Source organism: Colletotrichum aenigma, assembly GCF_013390185.1.
Source record: "Colletotrichum aenigma strain Cg56 chromosome Unknown KSG_Cg56_contig02, whole genome shotgun sequence".
NCBI classification, from domain to species: domain Eukaryota; kingdom Fungi; phylum Ascomycota; class Sordariomycetes; order Glomerellales; family Glomerellaceae; genus Colletotrichum; species Colletotrichum aenigma.
Genome location: NW_023500908.1, coordinates 670,967 through 694,287, shown reverse-complemented (window position 1 = coordinate 694,287; position 23,321 = coordinate 670,967). Strand labels below are relative to the sequence as shown.

At 51.5% G+C, this 23,321-nt stretch overlaps 9 protein-coding genes across 9 annotated transcripts; 7 read left to right on the top strand and 2 right to left on the bottom strand.

Moving 5' to 3' along the window:
* Positions 1–291: 291 nt before the first annotated feature.
* On the top strand, positions 292–1,923 carry tenB-0 (Cytochrome P450 monooxygenase tenB; the record flags this gene model as incomplete). Its single annotated transcript, XM_037317485.1, has 1 exon — positions 292–1,923. One exon carries the CDS (start codon positions 292–294, stop codon positions 1,921–1,923), a length of 1,632 nt encoding a protein of 543 aa, XP_037182912.1.
* A 1,329-nt stretch (positions 1,924–3,252) lies between these two features.
* CGCA056_v002225 (uncharacterized protein) lies at positions 3,253–4,041 on the top strand (the record flags this gene model as incomplete). The annotated part of the gene is made up of 3 exons (XM_037317484.1): positions 3,253–3,344; positions 3,449–3,713; positions 3,790–4,041. The coding sequence occupies 3 exons, from the start codon at positions 3,253–3,255 to the stop codon at positions 4,039–4,041; spliced, it is 609 nt and encodes a 202-aa protein (XP_037182908.1).
* A 131-nt stretch (positions 4,042–4,172) lies between these two features.
* On the bottom strand, positions 4,173–7,182 carry treA (Acid trehalase; the record flags this gene model as incomplete). Its single annotated transcript, XM_037317483.1, has 3 exons — positions 4,173–6,747; positions 6,825–7,022; positions 7,145–7,182. The coding sequence occupies 3 exons, from the start codon at positions 7,180–7,182 to the stop codon at positions 4,173–4,175; spliced, it is 2,811 nt and encodes a 936-aa protein (XP_037182909.1).
* A 3,969-nt stretch (positions 7,183–11,151) lies between these two features.
* Acer3 (Alkaline ceramidase 3) lies at positions 11,152–12,021 on the top strand (the record flags this gene model as incomplete). Its single annotated transcript, XM_037317482.1, has 3 exons — positions 11,152–11,241; positions 11,328–11,514; positions 11,564–12,021. The coding sequence occupies 3 exons, from the start codon at positions 11,152–11,154 to the stop codon at positions 12,019–12,021; spliced, it is 735 nt and encodes a 244-aa protein (XP_037183789.1).
* Positions 12,022–13,605: 1,584 nt separating this feature from the next.
* Positions 13,606–13,997, top strand: CGCA056_v002222 (uncharacterized protein; the record flags this gene model as incomplete). Its single annotated transcript, XM_037317481.1, has 2 exons — positions 13,606–13,887; positions 13,944–13,997. 2 exons carry the CDS (start codon positions 13,606–13,608, stop codon positions 13,995–13,997), a joined length of 336 nt encoding a protein of 111 aa, XP_037182907.1.
* A 901-nt stretch (positions 13,998–14,898) lies between these two features.
* CGCA056_v002221 (uncharacterized protein) lies at positions 14,899–16,270 on the top strand (the record flags this gene model as incomplete). Its single annotated transcript, XM_037317480.1, has 2 exons — positions 14,899–15,226; positions 15,294–16,270. 2 exons carry the CDS (start codon positions 14,899–14,901, stop codon positions 16,268–16,270), a joined length of 1,305 nt encoding a protein of 434 aa, XP_037182905.1.
* Positions 16,271–17,002: 732 nt separating this feature from the next.
* Araf43A-3 (Extracellular exo-alpha-(1->5)-L-arabinofuranosidase) lies at positions 17,003–18,236 on the top strand (the record flags this gene model as incomplete). Its single annotated transcript, XM_037317479.1, has 4 exons — positions 17,003–17,133; positions 17,197–17,752; positions 17,803–18,015; positions 18,078–18,236. 4 exons carry the CDS (start codon positions 17,003–17,005, stop codon positions 18,234–18,236), a joined length of 1,059 nt encoding a protein of 352 aa, XP_037182906.1.
* A 1,356-nt stretch (positions 18,237–19,592) lies between these two features.
* CGCA056_v002219 (uncharacterized protein) lies at positions 19,593–20,895 on the top strand (the record flags this gene model as incomplete). The annotated part of the gene is made up of 3 exons (XM_037317478.1): positions 19,593–19,679; positions 19,746–20,719; positions 20,793–20,895. The coding sequence occupies 3 exons, from the start codon at positions 19,593–19,595 to the stop codon at positions 20,893–20,895; spliced, it is 1,164 nt and encodes a 387-aa protein (XP_037182678.1).
* A 1,273-nt stretch (positions 20,896–22,168) lies between these two features.
* CGCA056_v002218 (uncharacterized protein) lies at positions 22,169–22,327 on the bottom strand (the record flags this gene model as incomplete). The annotated part of the gene is made up of 1 exon (XM_037317477.1): positions 22,169–22,327. The coding sequence occupies one exon, from the start codon at positions 22,325–22,327 to the stop codon at positions 22,169–22,171; it is 159 nt and encodes a 52-aa protein (XP_037182677.1).
* Between the last annotated feature and the right edge of the window lie 994 nt (positions 22,328–23,321).

The following is a 23,321-nucleotide window of genomic DNA, read 5'->3' as shown; positions in this document are numbered from 1 at the left end:
CTCGAATGTGGGCAACACTCCGCACCATGTTATCACGGCACTGAGAGCTCCATACAGGCGGGGGGCTGTCACGGCTGAAGGAGGCGTATGAGCATTCAATACCACACATGTGGGCTGCTGTAGTACATCAGAAGAGGGGAGAAGAAGGGGGGGTGGTTGTTTATCAAACATATGTATCTGTTATATAGCGCCTTCATGCTCTGTCAAGGCCTTCATATCCTGTTCTTCCCCTTGCTGGTTATTTGGGTGTTCTGCTAGGCTTTCGACGATTCAAGTAGGACTCACGCCACAATGCAGCGCGCAGAATGGTTCATGCCGCCGCTGGCACTGGTGCCGGCGGTGGTCCTGATCGTATACCTAATCTACAACTACTTGATCTTTCCGACCCCTCGTTCAATCGCCAAATTGAGATTCCTCAACGTCGAGCCCGGTACATGGGCGCCGTATTATCGGGCACTCTACCGCAACACCTTGGACTTGAAAAAGACGCTTCGCCTGCACCACACACAACACAAGAATGAGACGGTCCGCGTCCCCATCCTGGGCCCGGGCCAAAACAAGCTGATCCTGCTGCCCTCTGCCGAAAGAAAGTGGCTCGTGGATCAGCCCGACTCCATCGTGAGCATGCACGATCAGACCATCAACCACTTCCAGTGGGATCTTGGCACCATTTATCCCACTCGGGATCACAACCAGGTGACCATCCACATCATAGCCACCAAGCTCACCCGGGAGATCGGCAACCTGATTCCAGCCCTCTCGGACGAGCTTGACCTTGCCCTGGCGAAGCACTGGGGCGACGAAGACGATGGCGAGTGGAAGGAGGTGGGTGTTTACGACACGCTGAGGCCCATCATAAGCCAGGCAATCAACCGCATCTTCATCGGGAAGAGACATTGCCGGAACGAAGAGGTGCTCGAAACCGGCTTCTCATACGCAAAGGTCATTCCTCTCGAGGCGAACTTGCTCTGGCTGCTTCCGACCCCGCTGCGTCGTCTCCTGGCGCCTCTGCTTACCTTGCCATCCCGCTGGTGCGAGAGGAAATGGTTCCGGCTCACAATCGACGAGGTCCGCAGACGGTTGGAGGCCAGAGGCCATCCGCAACAACACGGCACGGGATCCGAGACCGATGGCTGGCAAGAAGATGAAGAAGCAGACGAACCCGACCTGCTGAGCTGGTACATTGCGTACGGAGAATCCCAGGGCGACCCGTACCTCCTGGACCCGGAAGTCCTCTCGGCGCGCATCTTACTCCTCAACGCCTTCGCGCTGCACACCAACGTCTTCGCCATCGTGCACATGATCCTCGACATTGTCGGTTCCGGCGCCGAACAGGGTCCGAAGATTGTGGCCCAGCTCCGTCAGGAAATCAACGAGGTCCGCGCCGCCGACGGCGGGCAGCAGCAAGGGTGGGACAAACGATCGCTGGCCCGGCTCGAGCGGATGGACAGCAGCTTCCGGGAAAGCCAGCGCGTCAACACCATCTTGAGCCTGGGCCCGCTGCGCATCGTGGGCAAGGACGGCGTCACGACCCCTTCCGGCGTCCAGATCCCGCGCGGCTACCAAGTCGGAATCCCGGCGTACTCGATCCACTTTGATACTGACATCTACGGGCCCGACGCGGAGGCATTCAACCCGTTTCGCTTCTACGATAAGCGAAAGGATGCGCGAGGGGCCGGTGATAACATCAAAGGAGCGAGGCAGGCATGGGCCACCACGTCAGCCGACTACTTGTCCTTTGGGGCCGGGCTAAACAGCTGTCCCGGACGTTTCTTTGCCTCTGGGATGTTAAAGGTGCTGATGGCCAACATCCTGCTCAAGTATGACTTTGAGTTCCAAGAAAAGAGACCGGAGAATCTGTGGTTTGGAACAAACCATATACCGCCGCTCAAGGCAAAGATTAGAATCAGGAGGAGACAGTGAATTTGCAAGACCAGACTAGCAAAGTCCATTTTCCGCAATACTACATAGTAGATCCTGCGCGTACACGACCGACCCAACCAGGACCTTAGACGTAGTTCCACAAGTCCATCTTCGTCCAGTTTCACCCACTGAAATTGAAATGACAGCGGTCTATGGAAACATTCAGGCATGGACGATGGATACCACAATCTTGACGTCTTCCAATACGTACGAAGTACACATGGATCGCTAAGCAGGGGTAGTCCTGCCAAGTCTTCCGGACTCCCCAGAGTCCAGATTAATCCATGCAGCTTGATTCCCCGTTTTCCTGCTTGGGAAACTCCAAATTGCCTCCCCACGGGCAACATCTCCCGACGGGATAAGCCATGAATCATGTCATCCTCCGCTCTGCTGTACTTATCCTGTCACACGTGGTCTTGCGATGTGGGCTTTCTGACTCTCTAATCCACCGTATGGAGCGGCAAATGCGCTTGCGGTCAAACAGCCGCTTGTTTCGCTGTTTTTCTTCATCCGGTTTTTCATCAGTCTCGTATGTAACCTGTATCCTTGTAGTTTGCTATCACGAATGAGACCATGGTGGATCACAGGGCAAGGGCTGAATGCTGGGGGCATTCTGGCAATCGAACACCCCCTGCAGACTCGAGTCAAGTCCGTTCCTCAGTGCAAGACGAGAGAATACATGGGTACTGGGTAATAGGTCTTATGTCCTAGGGTCGCCATTCCCTGCCGTAAGGTTTTATCTGCCATCGCGGCACAGGCAAACAAGCTGATCCAACAAGTGTAGTATTCTAACTTGTCGTGTATGAGTTATAAGCTTAAAACCTTGATACCTTCGGATTGCTTGGCAACTACCATCCTCAAAAGCAACAAAGTCTTTTCCAAATATTGGTCTTGCCAGTGTCTAAAGATGCCTATACGAATTTTATGTCTGCACGGCAGGGGTTCCAACACCGAGGTGGGCGATTTTCATTTGTTTGGCAGCGCAGAAACTACACCACCACCACTGAGTGACTAATGCTTCGTCGTCCTTGTAGATTTTCCGGATGCAGACGGCTGGCATACGAAGCTTGCTGGAGCCAGAATACGAGTTTGAATTTGTAGAGGGCCGGTGGCCCCATTTGGAGGGGAACTGGTCTCTGCACACAGTCGACTTTTCAAAGTCAAATGTAAGCATTCGGGGCTCCATCTGATTGAGGCGCAGGCCTTGAAAGCCTTGCCAGTTTTCTGCTTGCCAAAATGACTACCTTAGTCTGGCCTCAGAAAAGAAGACATTGACATTGCTAACAACTACCGTGATGACTTGCGCTTTAGCTGTATGGATTTTACAACATGCTGGACATCGATGACATTCTAGCCACTGAGAACGAGCTGCGTCAAGTGATAGAGGACCATGGTCCTTTCGATGGTTTGCTGGGATACTCGTAAGTCGGCGGAAAGTCTCTATGCATCGAAAGAGATGGATCGGAATGATGAAACCATCACAATTGGTGCTTTCGCCCATGGGAAAAAGTCTAACTTGAACCAGCCAGGGTGGATCGATGGCTGCTCAAATCGCCATCCGACTCCTAATGGAGAACCCATACGCCACACCACAGGAGTTACCAATCAAGTTCCTGGTGCTCATCAACAGCGCCGTGCCGCCTTTCATCATGCCGTTGGATGAGCAAAAGGTCACGGAGCTGCCGATTGAAGAGGCGCCAAAGCTGCGGATGCTGTTTGATGTCTTCAAAGCAGATCCTGCCGAACACCTGGACGAATTGCGGCCAGCGAAGCTCGCCAATGGTAGACAGGTAAGCATATGAAGACTGGTCGACTTTGATTGAAATGCACGGTGCCGGCTGACGATATGAAAATCGACCTCTCCAGGCTCTCGTGAATAAAACGCACTACATGACCTTTTTTGACAACACTTGGGATGGCCACCCACTCTACATGCCATCGCTGCACATCACCGGCCTGGGCGATGCCCCCGAGTACGGCCAGCAGCTGTTTGACATTGCCGAACCCAGTGAAGCGGAGCAAATTAAGCATGTGTTTGGGCACGACTTTCCAAGAGGGCTGGATATGAACAAGACGATTGCTAGGGCGATAAGGGCGATGGCAGAGAAAGCTCTATAAGAGAATTGAAATGAGAACTTTCGCAGCATCATTCCATACATGTTACTAGAGTATATCCAGTATAAATCCAATATCATTCCACCTATACGCCTAAGCAATTATTTCTACCCATACCTAATCTTGAACTGTATTCAGTCATTTGCAGCCAGGAGCCCAAACTCGGCAACCGTTGCCCCGGCACCATCGTCAGTCCAGCAGCCTGTAACCTCGAGTTTCGCAAATGCGCCACTCCAAACGGGCTCGGTGAGCGGGATGGTGGTAATGTTTCCTACATATTTCACCGCCGGCGAGTCCGGGACCCACGGCTTCGTGATGCGGATATCTTGATCCGCTAGTACCGTCTCGGACTCGAAATCCGAGCTATTCGAAACCGAAACCTTGACGTGCTTTGGCGGCCGCATGGCAAAATCCAGTCGGATAGCCTCCAGAAGCCGCGGCGCCTGGGAAGCTCCCAGTTCCACTACAACAGCGGCCGTGGCATCGCATGTACCGGGCTGCCAAAAGGTGCCTCCGTATCCGTCAGTGGCTGCAAACGCTAGCTCGCCATGCGATGAGGTTGCGCCGTGGCATTGCAAGATGTTGCCCGGGACAGAAATCGCGGCATCATACAGCCTATTCTGTATTACAACCGTGTCATTGACGCGCAATAATACCGTCCGCGCGTTGGGATCGTCCACGTCTCGGCCGACGGTGATGGGCATGTCCTCCTTTCCGTACTGGTCCGGCACCAAACCGTTGAAATGAGACGCGTCGCGGCGCGTGATAACAGTATGCGTGCGATTCATGCGGAAGCTGACGACGGCGCCATTGTAATACTGGATGGGTGGCTTGAAGTTCTGGAGCTGCGGAGGGAGGGACGGGTTAATCACCAAATTTCGCTGCGTAACGCGTAAGCCGAGGAACCCCGCCGTGAATGTCTGCAGGAGGCCGCCGTGGCCGGTCAGGAACGGAAAAGCCGGGTTAATGGGGTTCCCGGTCAGAGGATCCAGGACTCCGGGCTCGTCGTCTTGCTGTTCGGAATACTGGTACCAAGGGCCGCGGATATAAGGCTGGAACGATTTGACCAGATATGTCCAGAACGCGCATCCGGAAGTGGCCAGGGAGTTGGCCGTGATGGCATACATGCTCCATGTCATGGCTGGGCCGTGGGGATCCGTGCGGACTGCGTAAAAGTCCATCGCAGCTCGATATTTGGCGAGCGAGAAATTCCGCTTGTAGTCGTAGGGATAATGGGACAAGATAACGTCTGCCTGTTTGGGGAAGACATCGTTGGTCATGCCCTGGAATTCAAGCACAACGTCGTCATCCGAAGTGGGTATTGACATGTGCTCGAGCTGGTCAAGCCAGTCGGTCTCGGGCGGGATGCCCCGTTCATGACGAGCCTCGGAGGCGAGTTGTAGGAGAGTGCTGACTGCAGTACTAGTAAATGAACCGTCTGCAATCCACATGTAATATTCGTCGGCATCGGCCATCACGTCGATCCCCCAGACACCCGTGTCCTCTCGTCGTGTCAGTATATCGCTTAAGCCCACGGCTACGCCGTCGATGACGTCCACAGCCCCGTGCTTTTCAAACCAATTCCTATCGCCGCTTGTGTTCCTGCCCATGGTCATGCTCAAGGCGATATCAGCATTGAGGTGGTACTGGTACATGATGCAGGGTGCAGACATGTTGTAGCATTGCCCATATCGACCGCTTGTCCATGCATAGAGCATGCTACCAGCTTTCAGATTATGCCTCTTTGTGTTTTTGCGAGACTGATCTGCCCGATTAATGCGATACAGCGCAAACTGTCTCGCCAACTTGGGGTGCACTCCTTGGATGGCGGGCGCCACGAAAAGATCAGCGTCCCAGAAAATCTTGCCTCCGTATGTCTGGGAAACCAGGCCGCCGACGGAAAGAGAGTTGCACGCAATGCAAGTGCTTGGGCTCTCGTCACGCATCGGGCTCCATGGGATGAGGCTCGTGTAAAGATAGTAAGCAGAGGAGATGGCTGTGATCTGCAAAGCTTTTACCACGTCGCCGCCGCTGTCTAATGGGAGCGATCCTGTCGCTGGATCTCTAAAGTCAGCCACAAAGTCCGCACTCATGAGCTTGCCTACTTCCGCGCTATGCTCCTGGCGTAAGACATGATATCCGCGCTTTATGGCAGATGACAAAACGTCCGAGACCACTGTCTCTGTGTCCGACCCATAGTGCTCTGTTGAGGCAATAGCTGCGTATTTATAAATCGTTGCGGACTGTGAACCGGATTGTACCCGATACCGCTGCGTTGAGGAAACGCTTTCAGAGTCTGCGTAGGATGAGTTGGCTGAACCCGATGTTGCCGAGTTATCGAAGGCGGAAAAAGAGTCGCTCGTGTATTCGTCCTTGCTCTCAAGGCACAACAACTCGTTCCCAAGCGTCGACGACAGCACATGCGCCACGACATGGTCGACTGTGTCTGGTGAAACAGCAGAAAAGACCTGGCTGCTGGCTTGATTCACACCTGTCTTGACAGTTCTCGTGCGCAAAGCTGACTTGTGGTCTTGTGAATCGAGAATGTACACGCCGTCGAGGCCCTGCTCGCTGGATATGACCAGTTTCACAGCTGCCAGACGTCTTTCTGCTAGCGAGGCCAAAGATTCGTAGGATACCCGAAATTTCCGGTCGTCTGCGCAGGTTGGAGGGCTCCAGACATACGACCACGTGAGTATTCCCGTCTTACTGGTAGTAGAGTATATCAAATTAGTGCCCATACTCTTCTGCTTCGTGGAAAAACCTGTGCGCACACGCTCACTTACAAAGACAGCGTCGATTCGAACTCGGTGATCTCGGATACGTCTGCATCTCCATTGAGGACACTTCCACATGCTTCAACGAGCAGATCGGTAAAGTGAGGCACGCCGGAGATGAAACTCTCGCCCAGCTCCCCCGGCTCAAGTGTACTAGGCTTGCTGCCCCAAAAGCCCGTGACAGTGGCGAAAGTTGTTCGAGGCTTGCTGTAAGACGGCCATCCTTCAGAATCATTTCGACGGCTACGCTCATAGAATGGCCCCAGAGAACCTTGGGCGAGGCCAAAATAGCTATTCAAGACATTGCATGTACTTATCAGCTCCCGTACACAGCACAACAGGAGCGAACTGCGCCGTCGACACCCATGATGTTGAAAGATTATAGTTTACATACCCGTTTGACTGTGGTAACCATGCAGTGAATACCCCTGGCAGTGGCTTGGTAGATTTCAGAGTCCATGCAGCATCATCCCAAGACACCCAATCCGCGTTGATGTCAAAGCCTGCACTCGAGGTTGGTGCTCCTCTAGCTACGCGCAAGGTGCACACACATACTAAGAGTAAGGCTGGGAGGTTCATGGCGGGCATTCGAGGTCTGACGAGCCCAGCATTGCGAGTCAAAGGTTGTGTGGATCCTGCCTATCTCTGATGAGTCGACCAGGTGAAAGTAGCGCCGAGGTGATGCATGAGAATCGGACGTCGATGGAGCTGGCGGCTGGGAGAATATAATAAGCGCGTTACTATTGCAGTGCCTATCCCATTCTATGTAATCCACCTCAACCCACTTCTCCTGTCACATCGGCCCATGGGGCATATGCTTCCCCCTCACCCCCTACGCCACGCGCGGGTTGCGAACGCCCCAATCCCAAGGCAAAGATTCCACACGAGCGAAGACAGATTTAAAGTTCGGGGGTTATGGGGCATGTGGGGAGTAGATGTGGTTCCCAGACCGACATTCTGAGGGACTTACTATGTACGCGTACATATTATTTGCGTACGTATACGAGTCAAGACAGTGCGCTAAGCTTGGAACTATGTTTCACGCAGAATGGGGCTCTGATTGTGGGAATATGCATTTGAGTGTTGTGAGTGTATGGAGTATTACTCGAAGGGGGGCCTAAAACTACCTATAGGAATGTAGCATTTCACACAATTTTATGAGGACTGATTATTTCTTATCTGTCACGAAGAGGAGGCCTAACGTGTGATGTGTGTTCAATAAGTTCGCTGAACTTCATAGCGTCTCCTCTGGCTGAAGGTGGCCTTGTTTGAAATGTGTCGTTTTGACGTCTTTCCAGCTCAACCAGCTCCTACGCATTGAGTCCCTAGCTTTTTGCGTACGGAATCGCTTCTCTATGTATTAAATACGTGGTCAAAACTACGATGTTCATTCTTAAACACCGGAAGCGACTCCCTTGGAATCTGTCGACCAAGCAAGCTCATCACCGCAAGACAGATGCCAAATGCCAATCCGCGAGAAGTCGAAGAAATGTCTCATATCCCGTCCCCAGGTGATAGTCTTTTCAACAACGGGGGCCCTAGTTCGGGTGGCTCCTGCGCAAGCGGTTCAGGAAAAGATAGCTCGGGAGCGAATGATGCAGCCTCCATTCAACCTGGAAACAGCGGGAACGACGAGAACGTCATAATTAGACTAACAATTCAACTAGCCGCTTTGTCGAAGAAAGTTGAGCAACTTTTCTTACAAACGTTAAAGCGGACAGTTGTGGTTGAAAGGGGTTTTTGGAACAATATAGACCACCAACATGACCTGGGCGGCAAGCTAATGGTACTGGGGACTAGAGAGTCAGAGCGTTTGAACTTCAAAAAAACGTTCAAGTCGATTCCGTTGGTAACAGTAAGCTTGCGTTCTTTGGATGCGTCGGGATGCGGAAAGCACAAAATACAACTGCTAGTAAGGGAGGCTGACGTGACGGGCTTCACTGTTGTCGCGTCCGTCTGGGCGGATTCGGGGCCATTGTTTTGCGGTGTCTCGTGGATAGCGATTGGGGACTGACGTTAAGGGGATATAAAATTGCTGAATATGCTCGAAGCGGCATCACTTTGGACCTGATGTTTGAACGCAGTCTTCTATTAGCTGTCCACTAGTAGCTGCTGTTCTTAGCTTCCGTCATCATATTCCAGCTACATTCAAGTCATGCGAGGCTTTCCATGTTCAGTCGAGATGGTCTCAAATAAGTTTCATTGCAATGGGAGAAGTAGTTAGACACGGCTTGGTTTGACAGGGAGTTCGAACGACCGGGCTAGAATCCAAATCATATCAAGACTCTGCGCCAGGATTACAGAATAAACGTAGAAAAGAAAGAGCTGATTGAGACCGAGCCTTGGTTCAGATATTCCAGACCCAAATCTTTATACGGCTGGTAGTCTACTAACAAACTTCATCCGTATTTTCCGTAGTCTCAGGCGATCTGCATCAGACGGGCGGTTTCAATCTATCATCCTAGTTGTCTATACATGAAATCTTCCATCACTCAGGCTCGGGGCGAACTCACAAGTGAAGATAGATATTAGAGTGATGATGTCCAAAAGCTGCGAGAGGGCATATATGTCGAAACGGCACCTTCGACTTTCTCATACTCTACGGGCCTGACCTCACCTATACTTGAACCAGATTTGTGACGCATCTACCGAAAGCCCGGATGCTAATAACGCTTGACAAGCGAGTCAGGACAGTGACAGGAGGTTGCACTTATTTCAACCCAAAGGATACTACAACGACCCGGAGGGCTAGAGACCTTTCAAGCATCTCAAATTCTATCAGCCAGGTGGTTGGGTTACTGCGAAAGAGAGCGTTTGAGCTATGGTTGCGAGCTGTTTTCAAAATAACACCACAGAGCCGGTGCAATCATAACTGATAGAAGTGGCTATTGCTGTCTGCTCGATCACCCCTATTTCATCGCCGTAGAAGATGCTCAGCTATTTCATTCTGATCGGGTTCCTGTACGGACTCCGACGATGTTAGAAGCTTGTCCAGGGTTGCACTTGCCAAGTTCCCCATGTATCGCATTCCCTGTCGAGAAGATGGGGAAGAGCCGACATTAGCAACACCAAGGAATTTCGCCTTGCTGCTCGTCCATAAACCTTCTTCTTCACACACGGTGCAAGCAAGAAGACGATTCATTACTAATCTAACAGTCTGAGCAGTCTCGGCAGGTGGCGCTGTAGCTGTCGTGTTTCATCTCCAGCTATGCGCGATTCATGAGATCACTTTCATAATAGACATACTTAGTTTTAGTTCCATAGGTAGCAGTTCTCTATCATAAAAAGAGCTGCCATTGACATTTTTGGGGCTTGGGTGAAAGTATGGCTACCTATGTGGAGCCGAGATCCCGACTATCCGGGGAGCTACGGATACCAAGCCCCAAAGCATTCCACGATTAGGCCGGGGCAAATACCCACTCTCCCGGCCAAGACATGTTGCAGAAAATCGATTACGTACTCGGCAGTTCGGTTACAGTCCGTTGGGTTAACAGCGTCCACCCCCGACTTTGACCCAGAAGGAAAATTTTCCGCTAGCCTAAAACCCCCTAACCCCCCCTAGACTTTACACCGTAATAACTCTATACGTATATAATATATATAAGTAAAAATAAATTATTATAATTAACTAATTTAAAGTTATTAATTAATATATTTTTATTCTTATATTATATATATATATAGATTTATTAAAGTGTGAAGTTTAAAGTAATTTAAAGGGTTTTTAAGCTAGTAGATACTAAATGTAACGCTAAAAAAACGAAGCCTTTTATATATAGTAATAAAAATTATACTATTAAATAGCTTTAACTAGTAGACTAATTAATTAAACTTTTAGCTATACGCATTATGTACGTATAGAGTTATTAATGTATAAAGTTTAGAACGATTTAGTGGTTTTCTAGTAAAAAGCCCCTTTTTTTTTACCCTTTTCGGGCCGAAAATTGGGGGGCGGACGCTGTCAACGCAACGGACTGTAAGCATACCTTGCGCCTTGCTAACGAATTATGTGGCAAGTTCAGTTCAGCTTTTCTGGATGCCGTACACACTGGGACTTTCGCACACTCTCTCGTCAGCAACAACGTTGCATTCGCATCACTTAGAGAAACGGCAACACTGGAAATGACAAGGCCCCGACTAACCTAAGGAAGCAAGACAGACACAACGGCTTGCATGCAACGCCTGCCATTATTTTGATAAAACCTGGGAAGGTTGATTGAAACGGTGGCTTTGGTAAGGCCAGCCCAGGGCCTGCACTCTGTGGGAATTCCTCTTTGAAGAGCATCGTCCGTTTCGCAGATCCCTTCCGTTTTCATTTCCGTCATACTGAGTTGCGATGTCGTTCTCATTGCCATCCATACCCTACCCACCTTCTGGGGATGGCGTTTGGAATCCTGTGACGGCAACCATAAACTGGTGTGAGGAAGTAAGCTTTCACTATCACCCGTTGCTTTTCTTGGAGATGCATCTTCGGGCGGTGATGTATCCGGTGAAGCTGATCAGTGTTCCCAGGACTACTACGTCTCACCATACGTGGCTGAGATTGTAAATACTTTCACAAATGCCATTTTCGTCTACTTGGCATTGGTTGGAATTTCCAGCTGTGTCAGAAACAAGCACCCTGGTGTGTTTCTCGTTGCATACATCGGCTACATGATAATCGGTGTGGCCAGCATCTTCTACCACACCACCTTGAAGTGTTCGTTGCGCCCGGGGACTCTGACTGCGACAAAACTGACAGATGGCAGACTGGATGCAACTGTTCGACGAGCTGTCTATGATATACACCACATGCATCCTTTTCTTTGCAGTGTTTTCCCATGGCAAATCTACCCCAGGTCAGGCTCTGCTTGGCTTCTTCGTCACCAGCTTAGCGGTCTTCATCACCGGTTACTACCACTATCTCGGCGACCCGTTGTTCCACCAAGTCATGTTCGGCATTCTCACTGCCACGGTGGTGTTTCGAAGCCTCTATATCATGGAGAAGATCCTACGGCCCAAATCCGAACCTCAGAGCAAGTCTGAGCACCTTGATGTAGACCTTCTCAAGACCATGTGGACCCTGATTACATGTGGACTAAGCGCCATAGCTATCGGCTTCCTCACATGGAATCTCGACAACATCTTTTGCTCACAGCTGCGTGCCTGGCGTCGGGAACTTGGTTTGCCTTGGGGCGTGCTTCTTGAAGGTCATGGATGGTGGTAAGTTTTGCAACCCAGTTGTCTCCAAAGTGACGAGACGCTCACAAAAGGAAAGGCATTTGTTCACCGGCATCGCTTGCTACATCAATGTAACGTATGGGCTCTGGCTACGTTACTGTCGCGATGGCAAGAAGCGAGAGGTTGTACTAGTCTGGCCCTCAATGTTTTGTTCCGTCCCTACTGTAGAACGTATTCGACCGACAGGCAAGGGTTCGGCGGAGTTCAATGGGAAAACGGAATGATCTACAGCTGCAAATATTAGAAGGCACGCCTGCATCACGGAGACACAGGCTATGGCTATAGGAACTTTCTTACTAGACCTCAAGCCAGCAGAATATGCCACGAACAGCTGCACTCATGCTTCACATCCCGAGTGAGGAGATGCCGATATGCTTAAGTAGCAAGTGCCGCACTGTTACTTAGCAGCACGTTGGCGACTTCATAAGAAAGGACTTGCAGCAGATTTATTCAGGTGGTTGGCGTCTATTGCTTGAAGGTCAATTGACCAAAGAAGGACTGTCTCCTGGCCAGTAGTAGGGTTTTACCATGGTTCTTTGTACGACTTTTCTCGGCAAGTTGTTTATTTTGGCCCTTCGGACCCGTCAGCATCAGCAGATTTTGTTGTCTCAGCCCTCGTTCGCTCCGAATCCAGGTGGCCCACCGCAGCACATGCCACCTTTGTCTGGGCCTGCCGCCAAGTAAAAAAGGTCGGCCTGTCGCTGAAACTACGGCATTGTATTAAGGGGCCTGAATGCCAAGACGTACAGCAGGGTAGTTCATCAGCATATGTCGTCTTTAAGGTTTAACTACCCGTTCCAGATCTTTTTAGAGAACGTAGTAGCCAACCAAGTATGGAAGCTGGCACTAGATATTTTGTCAAAGCACGTGTGATCGTGCATCACAGCCACAGAACCCACCTCCCGTGTCGTAAGGCCAAGACTGGGGCGAAAATATCAGCTTCGTACGCCCTACCCTATGTAAAGACCGAGGCCATCGGCCTTTGGGTCCGAAAGAGCCCACCAAAACACATAATCGCACTGTGAGCGAGAATATGATCGACGGGCCACTCTTCTCCTGGGAATTCATGCAGAAAGGTGCAGTCTTCTATTGATAGACCAAGTCAATTCCTGTGCCAGCCATATTCCGGCCAAACCGTGTTTGAAGCCCTTTCATAGCACTGCCGAGCAGAATCGTCAGCTTTCGAGGCACACTTGACTTGTCATTTGTGTCCACAGCCAGAGCAGAATGTCTACTTGCCTCCATACAACCCCCAAGGGGTATTTTCAGCCCGTCGTGTCATCTTACGTGTTCTGCGGAAGGGCAATATTCAGGAGTTGGTGCCAAGATCCGACTGACTCGAAAGGCTGGCCTTCATGGTTCAATTAGGAAATGTGTCTTGTGACGTCTAGATGTTATTGAACGAACGTCGAACTGTCGAACATTATAAAAAGGTGACAGTGATCGCTCCTTCATAGTCTCTCTTGCTCATACTTCACTCATTCGGTACTCAAAGACTCAAGCTTCTTAACATTCCTTGTCTATCATCACAACGACGAAAAGTCACCAAAGTTTCTACGTATCTTTCAAAATGCAGTTTTCCGTTGCTGTCAGCGCCATCCTTTCGGCCATGGCCGTCCAAACCGCTCTTGCTGCTACCGTATGCGTCATAGGATTCCCCAATTGGTACACCATTAGCTCACAGATTGATAGTGCGACGTCAGCGGGAAGAAAGAGAACTGGCTGGGGCAAGGACAACGAATCTTGCCAGAAACAAAACCCCAACAATGAGATCTGGTGTCTTAATGACAAGGCGAACTACTGCAGCAGAGTCATGAAGCAGGGCACTAACACGCCTGTTTCCGCGACTTGCGTAAGCACATTTACGACTCTCTTTTATTGGCCATATCACTTATTCGTTTCCATCAGGACGCTGATTGCTGCGATACTGTCACCGGCTGGGGAACTGGATGCCCCAAATAGATGTGGGGAATCCAAACATTCATATCTTTTCAGGCCATCACGGAGTTTGTTTGTAAGGCATCTAGCCCTCTCATTCAGCGTCGACATTAGAATATCCATCATTCATTGGGCCAGGGGAGTCTTGATGCATTTTGTGTACTCTGCTTTCAACTCAATATACATGCGCATTAGCCCAACTTTCTACATGCTTCAGCAACACGTGAGAAAGAGACCACTTTTGACGGCCTGCAAATTCGCTCTTTAAGGAATACGGGTTAAGACGGGGGCTTCATCCTTGACATGAGCTGATCGAAAACTTCCAACATCATCGGCATTGTTGAGAAAACAGGTTTGCAACGTCGGCTTAGCCTTGCGGTTCTACTTCAAGCGCGGCACGCTGTACTCGAACATGATGAGAAGATCCAATGTCCTTATCCCCGTGTAAGCGCACCAAAAATTCGACATCTGCCAAGATTGGGAGCTTATTGCCAAGATGGATGCTAGGCACATCGACGCACCAACAGGCATTAGCGTAGCAAGGCGGATTCACCAGCGAACTTTTACTTTTCCTGCCTGAGAATTGGAAAAACATGACCTAATTCCTCAGCCATCCCAATAGTGCTTTTGAAATGAAAATGCCACACGTCGATAAACAGCTCATGCAAACTCATACAAGCGCCTTCTGCAGTGCCCGCGGCCGTCGGATCGCTGCCCAGCCTGGTTTCTTTTCCACTTCACACTGGAAAGCCCCAGCTAAATATGTGACGCAGTAGAGCGGCACAGGAGGCCGCCCACCGCAGGCTCCAACATGAACCTTTATTTAGATACTGCACGCTCAACCCAATCTCAATTGCTTCACACCACAATCAATCCCAACCAATACCAACCGTAATCTCTCGCTTGCCTACACCGACGCAGCACGATGAATGTCTCCCTGAGCCAAGACAGCTCCGGGCCCATTGTCCGACTAGAACTACCCAACGATTGGCCCGAATTCGAGGTCAAGAATGAGTTTAGCGATACCACGGAAACGTGCTTCGTGCGTCTTGCTGCTCAGTTCGCCGCCAGCGAGCTCGATCTTTCTGGATACATGGATGGGGTGTTATCGCATCTGCAGAAGAACGGCCCGAGACACAAGTGGGATGTGCCCGTCAAGAACGGGATGGCCAATTTTATGGAGCTGGACTTGTTTGCTGGAGCAGTAAAGAGATGGTTCCTAGAGCCGAACTTTGTTCCGCTGGAAAAGGAAGGTGAATTATGATCCCTAGTAGAACCATCATGCGTCAAGACCGAGCTGACGCTATTCGCGGTGTATAGACATATCCAGGTTCAAAGAATTGGCCATCCTCGCGTGGACGGTCAGTGACCCTGGTGAATTCGATCGCCGCTGCCAGCAGACTGGTCTTGACCTGAACTCTCTCACGCCAGAAATGGCCGACCTGCTACTTGTAGTCTGCTACTGCAGGCGTCACGCAGCCCTCTTCGCTCACTTCATCAAAAGCTTTCTGGGCCCCCCTCCGCAGACCACATTCGACGCCGTGGACAGTCTCGTGCTGTACAACACCCGCCTCGACCCCAACACAACTCTCTTCCAGCACTCACCGAAAGCGATCACTAACTCGTCAGATGAGATCACCCTGTGGACAGAGATTCTCAACTCGTGCTGGCTGCATGATCCGATCGACGGGGAGAAGGCGCGGTTCCTGGCTATACAGGTCGGCGCCATGGGCATTTATACTAAGGAGACAGATGGCAGTGCGGCCATGGGCACACCAAAAGCGAACGCGTATCTTGTCGCGTTGGCTCAGAGGGGTCTGTATTACGACCTGCCATCGGCCGGGAGGTTCCTCGCATCGTGTAAGTCGGTTACACAGGCACGCGAGTTCCTGGCCATATTCCCACCGGAAAAGATGAAGCACGGTCCCGAACCGTCAGCATATGAATCTGGGTCCATGATTGTAGATATCGCGAACTCGCGGGAGGCGGACGACGAGGTGAGGTCGGCCATCATGGACCTCGTGCTGGAGGAGATTGGAGGGATGGATGTGAATGCTACGGTGCCGTCCAACCCATGGGAGTATGACATGCCGGGTTGTCCGAGGTCACCGCATTTCAATGGGCTACACGTGGCGGCGTCTCGGGGGGATAGGGCCTTTGTTGATTTGCTTATTCGGCATGGGGCAAGGGTGGAGGAGAAGGAGAGGGTGACGGGCTTGACTGCGGCTGGGTTTGCGATGAAGGAAAGACATACGGAGTTGGCGAGGTGGCTTGAGGGACTGAATGAGTCTTCATGATCTGCTGTAGTAGGGCTCAGGAGTTCATCAACTTGGTTAGACGGAATGGCACATCAGACTTGAGACAATCTTACCATGGTTGCTTTACTTCTTGTAGTCCTGAACCGTATCTAATCATGTCGAGCTGGTAATGCTGGTAGCGGATCAGAATGAAGAAGCATTTTCGGACTATGTTATTATATGTAGACTACCTGTACATCGATGCCCGCTAATGAGCTCGTGAGGCTTAAACGTGCGTTTCGGTCAGTTAATTTGAACAAAGAGCCAGACTCTCAGGCTGTTGATTCTTCCAGTTCTTTCTCGCAGATGAACTAGACTTGACAACGTCACCTTGGGGCATGCCAACCCCGTTCAATAAACATTGCTAGGGTATGATTGGTCCGGCTCTGATCCCTTTGGGCGACCGAGCTGCTGGATTTGGCAAGCGGCATCGTCAACCCCACAATCTCCGCAGCAGCATCTGTGGGGTTGACGGTCGATCATGCGATCAAGAATGGAGAGAGTTCCCGTGAAGGTCCTAGAGGCTTGGCATGGGTACGGTGCATTCGTCGTGGGGTTTGGCCTTAAGCGCGGATTGGTGCGGCACAGGCCGACGGAAATCCGGAGAAGTTAGCAGCGAGCTTCCGACTTATAATAAATAGAGACCTCTCCAGAAGAACGCAGAAGCCATGCTGGATCTCGAGTGAGAATCGGACTGCATCACATACACCCCAACGGCCAAAGACCGCCAACATGTTGTTCAACCGGGGATCAACTCTCCTGGCCGCCGTCTTCTCGGCTGGCTTCACCACGGCCTTTGAGAACCCAGTGAGAGAGCCTGCTCCTGATCCGTCACTCGTATTTGCAGGCGGTAGCTACCACCTGTGAGTACCTTATTAAGCGTGAATAATCTCAGCTCAGGAGCCTCGGCTGATCTTCAATCACAGCACGTTCACTTCGTACAATAGGATCACCATCGTCCGCTCCGACAAGCTGAGCGGGCTCCCCAATGGCGAGCAAAAGACCATCTGGACCGACACAAACACCACCCGGAGCGCCAACATGTGGGCACCCGAGCTTCACCAGATTGACGGCGTCTGGTACATGTTCTACTCCAGCTGCGACGCCAGCCTCTCGTGCTGCGACAGCTGCTCCACGCGCGTTCTGCGAGGCTGCGACGCTGCTGGCCCTTATGATTGCGAGTTCCAGCACCTCGCCGACTTGATCCCACCCGAGGGCTCAAGGGGAGGTCTCGACAACAACTTCGCATTCAGCATCGACGGCACGTTTCTCGAGGTCCCGGGTTTCGGCAGATACCACGTTCTGAGCATCAGAGATAACGAGTTCAGCCAGGCTCTGGCCATCACTCAACTTGACACAGACAGCTGGACGGTTGGCGCCTGGCATGTCATTTCCATTCCGGATCAGCCGTGGGAGAGAAACATCACTGGGGCCAACCCCCCTCCTTCAGACGATTTGATCGGCGTCAATGAAGCACCCCACGTAAGTATCATTGTCTGATACAAAACCTGAGCGCATACTGACAGTTATAGCCCCTGTACCATGGTGATGACATCTGGTTGTGCTACTCCGCTTCGAACTGCGCCACACCCAACTACTCTTTGGGTCTCCTCCACTGGAACGGCGGCGATCCCCTCCTGAAGAGCTCCTGGGACAAGACAGGGCAGGTCTTCTCCCAGGCCAACGGGCTCTATGGCACCGGCCATAACTCATTCTTCACCTCCCCAGACGGAACCGAGATTTGGGTGAGTTGTAGTAATACATTTGGTTGTGGACAATTACCCATACTGACATGCCCGGTCAATAGAACGCCTTCCACGCTACAAGAAACTCAGCTGGCTCATGTGGCGGAGACAGATTCACCTCTGCTCAGATCGTCACATTCGATGAGAACAACAACCCTAACTTTGGGATTCCACAACCCTTAGGAGAGATCTTGACACCTCCGAGCGGGGAGGCGAACTAGAAACATTGTAGAGTCTCTCAAGGACTAAGTAGAGGGATATTTAGACCGATCTTCTACCGCCAATACCGCGCCCAAGTGTCTTCAAATCGGTCGCCGCTTTTACAGGGCGAGCCAAGCCTCATGCTACAGTGAGCGGGGTGAGCAGGGTGGGCAGGGTAAGCCAGACATCTTTGCAGAAAACCGGGTTATGGAACAGGGCCACTGTTATCGACATCTACACGACTGCGACAAGCGCGTGTGAAAAGAAGTAAATTAAGCACCGTGCTGCACTAGCGAATAAGAACGGAAATGGAGAGGCATGAGTCCTGGCTAATAACGTTCTAAGCGCCACAGTCGTCGTCGTACGACGCTGACACTGCCTTCAAGGCGCAGGGCCTTAAAAGTGACAGTGGCACACCACAGACCGATCCCAGGAATTAGTGGAGATAAACTGCACACCCGGAAACCGGTCCTAGGAGGATTGTGGTGCATGCCCTGCCTACCATCCTAGGATTGGTGTCAACGCCTGGGCATCAGTCCTGGGACTAGCGAAGAAACCTAAATTCAAATCCTGGGATTTAGTGGTCATCTGTAAACAGGTCCCAAGATTCCTAGTGTGTGTCCTGCATACTGTCCTAGGATCAATGAATGCCTCTACATACACATCCTGGGATTAGTGTTCGCCTGCAGTTGGATGCGTTTCCCTTGCAACCAGATATCCAGCATTCGGCTTCATTACATGCAACCAGGTGCCCGTAGGGTAAGCCCGTACTAGTCACCTCGCTGCGCACGTGGTTACAGGCAGAAGTCGGCGGCAGGATGGTGGTGGGCTGACTTGAAGTTGAACCATTTCGAGGGTTGCCATCACCCAGTGGATCCTAAAATACCAAGTGTAGTGCCACGCGTGACAACTACCCTGCAAACCATTTGTCAGCAGGGGCTGCTACATATTATCACAAAGTGATACTAAACGCAAGTCATCAATCGTCACCTTTCAGATACCCATACCATAGGCATTCACAACGGATGTGGGGATGTTCCCATCTCACAAGGTAGGCAGTGTAGTTGCGCTAAGGCACGTGCTGATTTTCCAGTACGTAGCAGTGCTGGAACTCTGTTCAAGGTGCCTTCTTACTCCACCTTCCACCTCCGCCTTACATTTTGAACCCTCCACCTCAACTTCTCAACAACACCACCTAAGCATCTCTCTCAATTAATTCTTTTCTTTCCCACAACAACCACAACGACGACCACGAAAAAAAAAAACCCCAAATTAGGCACATTCGCCTCACCAAGCCTCTGACTTTTTTTTTTTTTTTTTTTTACCTCTTCTCCTCTAACTCCTGCCAGTCCTGGCCTCAATTTTTGCATTGCACAATGGCCACCATGCAATTCTTCACAGGCGCGCCCGGTTTTGTGGATGGTAAGGAAATCAACAAAGCAGACAGAGAGATCACAGAAATGGTCTGTGAAACCGCCCACCAAACTGTGAAATCACTGTTGTCATCTCCTGCGCGCTCACAGTTGCAGTCACAGTCGCCGTTGTCTCCTTCCGAACATGACCAGACCAAGTCCATTGGCGAAACCCCTCGGCTTGACACCCCCGAGAACCTCCAAGCCGACCTCGAACATCTCTGTCTCCTGCAGACCTCTGCTCCTTCCTCGTCTTTCCCGCCTTCTGCCTCCTTCCACCTCGCCCCCGATGCCCTCGGTCGCCTCGAGCTGCTCCTCGCCCATATCCGCGTCGCCCGCTTCTCCTACGACTTTGTCACCCAGTCCGCCTATATTATGATGGTCGAGACCACGATACACAGCCAGTGTAACCGTGCTATTGGAATCCTCCTCGAGAGCGCTATTGAGCAGCTTGCTGACGCCGTCACTGCTGCTGCTGCCGCCGCTACTCCTGCTACCGCATACGGGCCTCAATTGGGCCACGATAACGACGACGGCACCGAGAACCAGAACGAGCAGAACGAGCAGAACGAATCCCTTCATATCCTCTCCAGACGCCTTCGACAAGTCTGGAGCGACAATGCCGTCAGAATCGTCGTTCCCAACAAGCTCAAGAAGGATCCCGACAACCAGTTCATCGATGATGGGGCCGCCTCCCCTATTCCTCCTTTCGTTGTCGAAATCTCCTACAGCCAGTCGCTCAAGGACGCCATGAACAAGGCCGAGCTATACGTGGAGCACACCAACGCTCACATCCGGACGGTCCTCATCCTCGACGTCCAATACCCCAACATCTCGTCCATCCGTGTCCACCTGTTTGCAACGGAAATGACAGCCGCTGGCCGACCGGTTCTGCACGAGGTCCAGAGCCTCACGCTGTTCGATTTTGCTGATGCCACCGCCGCCGCCGAGCAGGATCACGACGCTGCCGCCGGTATCGCTTCCCCAAACCCTGGCCCTCTCCGCCTGTTTGCTTCCGACTTTCTCTCCGTCGATGCTCACGTGCCAGCCCGGCTGAAGCGCCCCATTCCGTTTGAGGGCCATGGAGACGAGTACGTCATGTCTCTGCACTGGCTCTGTCCCTATGTGTTTCATCCTGCAGGCTTGCTGACTGAATTCACCCAGAATTGTGCAGGTTGAGATCCCTTTTGAGAGTCTGCGCGACACTTGCCTCAGGGCCCGAGAACTACATCTAAAGAAGCAAGAGAAAGCCCAGAACTTCTGGTAGCTATGTGACAGCTCACCCTCCCGTACATGCAATACCGAGAGAGGCAATTGCAGTTGGCATCAAGATGGCTAGGATACACGGGAGATGAGGAATTTCGCCTTGGATTGCAAATACAATGCACATGATTTGGCGTTTGGCATGGGTATAGTCGTTTTTGCTTTATAATACCCCAGTGGAATTTCAGGATCTTGCTGGAATAGAGGAAATTTCCTTGTCTTTTTCTGGTTTATCTGCTTCCGTCTCCCGCCTCGTGAGATTCGTAAAGAAGGGCCATATTTGAGGTCTCATAATGAAAGGTCGAACCTCCATTTGGCAGCGACGGAAACCACCGCCGCGGTTCTTACACAGACGGGGGAAAGGAGTTTCACAGCTGGTACGTGTCAGGAGGGTCATCGGAATCAGCTTCGTGAGCGCCGCCGCATCGTCGCCAAGGGAGGGGTCCATGCTGTCCTAGGAATCTCACAACGACGGACACAGGCGTTCTTGGTCACCTATGGGGAAGGGACGCAAGGAAGCTCAAAGGAGACCTATTTCGTTGCGATGTCTCCTCGGTTCCGAAGCTCTCGCGCCATGGCCCCGCTCACTATCGGCTACCGTATGTTACCTTCCACGCGTTCCTCGTCTGATGCTTCATCGAAGTAAGCGGCGATGACTCCGATGGGTGAGTTCCTGATACTTTTGCGGGCAGCTGATAAGTTGATCAAGTACTTCGCACTTCGCTGTCAGGACTACAACTGCAGTCACCTATGCTTACAATTTCCCTGCAGCTCAAAATGCCCCCAGTTAAGCCTCGCTTCCGACGCTGGCAAGCATTTGAAGAAAACTCACCCCATCGCCCGGCCCATTCGCTCCTCCGGACACCCGAGAACCCCGGAGACTACCGACGCGTCCCTCAATACCTCTTATACCGTTGACCTTTTCGAACTCTGCGTGAAAGCCTAGGCGGGCTGCCAACTTGGAAATGAAATGGGTACAGCTGAGAGATCTGGTCGCCGGTTTGAAGATGGATACTGGCCCGGGTCGAGTAGACAGCATCACGATAGAAGGACAAAATCATACTGGCGAAGCGGCGGCGGTAACGGCGGCGTCAGCGTCGCCTCTCTGTCCCAGGGGGCACCATCCCGGCCGAGCGCACCGGCCGTGTACGGAAACGGCTTCATACGTCTCTCCATTTCCCGTCTACCTCTACTAGGTTCGCCGGCCCGCGCGCTGCTCTCTCACCGCCACCGCATAGCTTTCTCCCTTACTCCCAAGTCTCGATGCAACGAAAGCTTCATTCCTCACTCAACGTAGGCCCATTCCTCCTTGGCTTAACGTTATGACATGCTATTCTTTTGTTTCGTTGCGCTTCTGGCTTTTCTGACGAGGTGATCTCTGTAGTATTGCGCATCTTGGTGGTCGCCGCCCTCCGAATGAGTTCCCTGTCCATCATCAATGTCGTCGCTCAGCAATCGGCCTCCCGCCCCGCAGGGTGGTAAGCCCCCCCCCGTATGCAAGGATAACTTTAGTGATCAACTTTATAAACATCTTCGGATACTTTCAGGTTTACCTTACACACCACCCCAACGTTGTAGATACGACTGATCACCGTGTCCCCTGAAGACCCTTCTGGATCTACTCGACTTACAGCACCACGGATACTATTATAGCTTCATCCCTCAGCTTCTGTTAGCAGACCCCTCACTGTCAGGTAGCCTTGCCGTAACAGGAGTCACCTGTTAGCCTTAGTGGTTTCTATTCATGCAGATGCTATGCCGCCTGCATCACTTGAACCCTTCAAAAGCAGCAATAGCTGGGTGAGCAACTGAGTGAAGAGGTTTCACCCGAGTGACATATTTTCACGCCAATACAAAGTAGACGAGTCGACAAAAAGGTCTTTAAGAATAACTAGCCGGCGGCGTGAAACCGATCCGCAGCGTTGTTCCATCGTCGTGCCCGCGTACATCGCCTCTCTCTCTCTATGTCTTGAATCCGGAAGCAACTGTACCATCATTGCTGCAAATTCTGTCGATTTACTTGGCGTTTCAGGCTCGTACAATATTCTCGACATCGTCTTCTTGCCTTTATCCCTTCTTCTGGCCATACCCATCATCGAGATGGGACAGCTAGGTTACAGTGGAGGAAACGTACCTCGGGCGTGCGAGCCAACCGCGATTTTGAACCCCGTTCGCGCTGTTGTAACATGGAAACTGGCTACGATGGAAAATGGTGAACATTGGCATGATTCTCAGATTCAGATGTGTTGCAGTTCGTTCGTTGTCACTTTCAACTGGCTGACATGCCTACGCTGTGAACTGTGACGCAAATGGGACACCACCCTTTATAAAATGAATGTTCTCGATAATTCAGAGATCTCTGCACAATGATGCCGATTGAGTCACCCAATGGATTTTGTCATCTGGCCAGGATTACCGCCATGCAACGCT